This window comes from Nematolebias whitei, unplaced genomic scaffold (genome assembly GCF_014905685.2).
Source record: "Nematolebias whitei isolate Nwh7 unplaced genomic scaffold, NemWhi1 Nwh_scaf_8138, whole genome shotgun sequence".
In the NCBI taxonomy this organism is placed as follows: Eukaryota; Metazoa; Chordata; class Actinopteri; order Cyprinodontiformes; family Rivulidae; genus Nematolebias; species Nematolebias whitei.
Window position 1 is genome coordinate 1 of NW_023626683.1, and position 2,829 is coordinate 2,829.

At 38.8% G+C, this 2,829-nt stretch overlaps 1 protein-coding gene across 1 annotated transcript; it reads right to left on the reverse strand.

Annotated features, from left to right (window-relative positions):
* Positions 1-248: 248 nt before the first annotated feature.
* Positions 249-2,335, reverse strand: LOC119429816 (regulator of G-protein signaling 5). Its single transcript, XM_037697360.1, has 5 exons — positions 2,222-2,335; positions 2,022-2,111; positions 1,623-1,684; positions 1,246-1,412; positions 249-1,117 (listed from the first exon to the last, which is right to left on the reverse strand). Exons 1-5 carry the CDS (start codon positions 2,314-2,316, stop codon positions 923-925), a joined length of 609 nt encoding a protein of 202 aa, XP_037553288.1. The 5' UTR covers positions 2,317-2,335; the 3' UTR covers positions 249-922.
* Between the last annotated feature and the right edge of the window lie 494 nt (positions 2,336-2,829).

A 2,829-nucleotide genomic window follows, 5' to 3' on the forward strand; every position in this document is an offset into this window, starting at 1 on the left:
TATATATATATTACTATTGTCAACTTTGGTTTTTATGTGTGTATTATTTTTTTTTTTATTTCTTCAAATTGGTTTTATTTAAAACCAGTTGCATTATAAATCTTATTTGGTTTTATGTCTTAGAGTTTCTTCATGGAGAACTTCAGATATAACTTGTGTTTTATTTTAAGTGTCATATAAATAAAACTGAGTAAAAGTGAAACACGAAGACATCACAGGTTGTCAGCTTACAAAAAATACAACATTTTATTTCACAAGCAGTCCAGCTGCCTAAAATCCAATCAAACATTCATCACATTAAATGTTAAATCACAATATTTACACTGTCACATAAAATTTCAAGCCAAATAAAGTCGTCAGTGGAAATGTTGACTTCACTGTACAAGTTTAAGCTGCAGTTTTTTTTAGTGTAAACTGGTGCAAATATAGCATTAAACTTAAACATAATAAACTCAAGTTACAGCGAAGTGCACGACTTCTGAACAAAATCTTCAAGTGTCCCAGAAAATACATTCTTCCAGCGCTGTCGGTTTTATGACAGGAGTCTTTTAACTTCTCAGCTTCAATAAAGGAGTGCTACAATATTTTCTTAGAAGTGCATAATTGCATCAAACCCATAAAATTGCATTGTGGGTAACAACCTGGTGGTAAAAACTGTAACTTTGATTCCATCTCATAAAAAATGTCCTGCACATTTTATGCAGCATCTTTTAACATCCAGTCTTTTCATCCCGTCTTCCTTGTTGAACTCAGCAGGATGGACTAAAACAAACTTCACTTTGCATTTTCCACACTCGCCGCTGCCGTTTAATTTGCATTCAGGATTTTAATCCAGAGCCATTGTTTGGAATAAAGATCATCTGTGTTCAGCGTTGGGTCACAGTGGAAAACAAATGACTTCAGGTGTGGAGTTTCAGTTTGACTAGGACTTTATGAGCTTGCTCTCCCCTCTGGCAACGGCACATAGTTCTTTGTAGAGCTCGGACTGGATAAACCTGGGGTAGGAGTTGTTCTCCATCAGGCTGTAGACTTTCTTCTGAGCTGCCTGAAAGCTAGTCGCTGTGGGTTCATGGAGACTCTGGACGATAGCATTTCTGGTGTGGAAATCCAGGTTTATCTGTGATATAAGAAATGTGCAAAATGAGCATTAGGCATCAGTAAAAACATAATTCTATTACCCTGGAGGAACATAAACGGGGATTTTACATCATCAGTAAGGGAAATGCAATTTGTGCAATTTATTACCTCTTTAGGAGATTCGCTTTGAATGAACTCCTCAAAGATGCTGTTGGCCTTGGACACCAGATGTTTGTGTGACGTGAGTGCCTTAAAGTCCTCACACGCCGTCCAAAACTCAATGTTCTCCTCGCAGAACTCAGACTTCAGAAAGATATGGAAGGCAGCTTTTCCATCTGTGGGAGGAAGAGCAGAGGCGTGTAAGACGGGGCTGGTGTCATTCACGGACTGTTTGCCCATTAATGGAAGGTAAAGTGAGTGCAAAGCCATTGCAAGCGACGTTTTATTGAGGCCAATAAACTGCTTTCATTCAGCTCCCCAGTTACAGTTTGCCCTTTGAGACGCTTATATAACAGGGCTTCAGCAGACAGATGAGCTGTACTTACATTTGTGACTGAGTAGTTTGTCAAGTGACTGTGCCCATTGGTTCACGTCATCAACGCTTGGCCTGAGGGGAAAGAACAGAGATAATTACAACTGCTTCTGCAGTGCCACTATAACTCATTGATTACATTTTATTATTGCTATAATATTCTGCAATGGAGCAACTGCTTGATTATTCAGCTGGCTTAATTGCAAATATGTTTATTGCTCCATGATCATTTAAAATGCATCAAATCATTTTTTTTTAAAATGCAAAACAAAAAGGCATGGATAAAATGTCCCTAAAACTGAATTTAAATGTAACCAATTTTGCTTTTAAAAGCAAATAAACTAGAGCGTTAGTGAAGAAAAAAAAGTGTTTAAAAATGATTTTCTACACAAACTTTAAAGTAAATAATTACCTGTAGGGTTTGTTTTTCATTGGATGCAGTATAGACTGGGACGTGCTTGCCTTCAGCAGAAATCCCATTCTGTTTCTCCAGTTTTTCCTCCTGTAATAAAAGGACAACGCTCATTAGCATTTTATGAAAGTAGATTTTTATTTTTTTTTACAAGTGTCTCCTGATCATGAACACCATTGCTAAATGCTGCATTTACTTACTTGATCTCCTTTTTCCCAGCAGAGAAGTCTGTAGGTGTCATGCAGTCAGTAAAAGCCATGGTTAGAGTTGAAAAGCTGGCAAGGGTTTCTTTCATGGTTCACTCTCGTCTCTTTTCTCCCTCTTGGCTTGTCAGGCTGCTTTATATTTCCTCTGTGCAGGGACCACAGCATGACAGTTGCGGGGCGGACCTGGAACAACAGGTCAGTAATCTGATTGGCTCTAACGTGCCCTGGTATGACGCTCGAGGCAAAGAGAGGCAGTCACTGCATAAACATTTCCACCCTGCGGGCTGCTAATATTAGGGCCTGGGTCAAGATGTGACGTACACAAACTTAATGTTTTATTAAAATAAAATGTGTGTTGGAGAATAGAACTTTCCTTTCATGTTTTATTTATTTTCCTCCTTATTTTAGATGTTAAGAAGTTGATTAGAAACAAAAAGATAGACTAACTTTAGCATACCCTGATGCATGCTCAGTAATCCACGTAGACAAATCTAAAAGTTAAGTCAGGCCCGCTCCGTCCAGAGAACCCGACTTAACGTTGTTAGCACTAACTTTTGTCACGGTCAGCGGCCCCCGCTGCCCCCCTCATCTGCCAAGCCTCT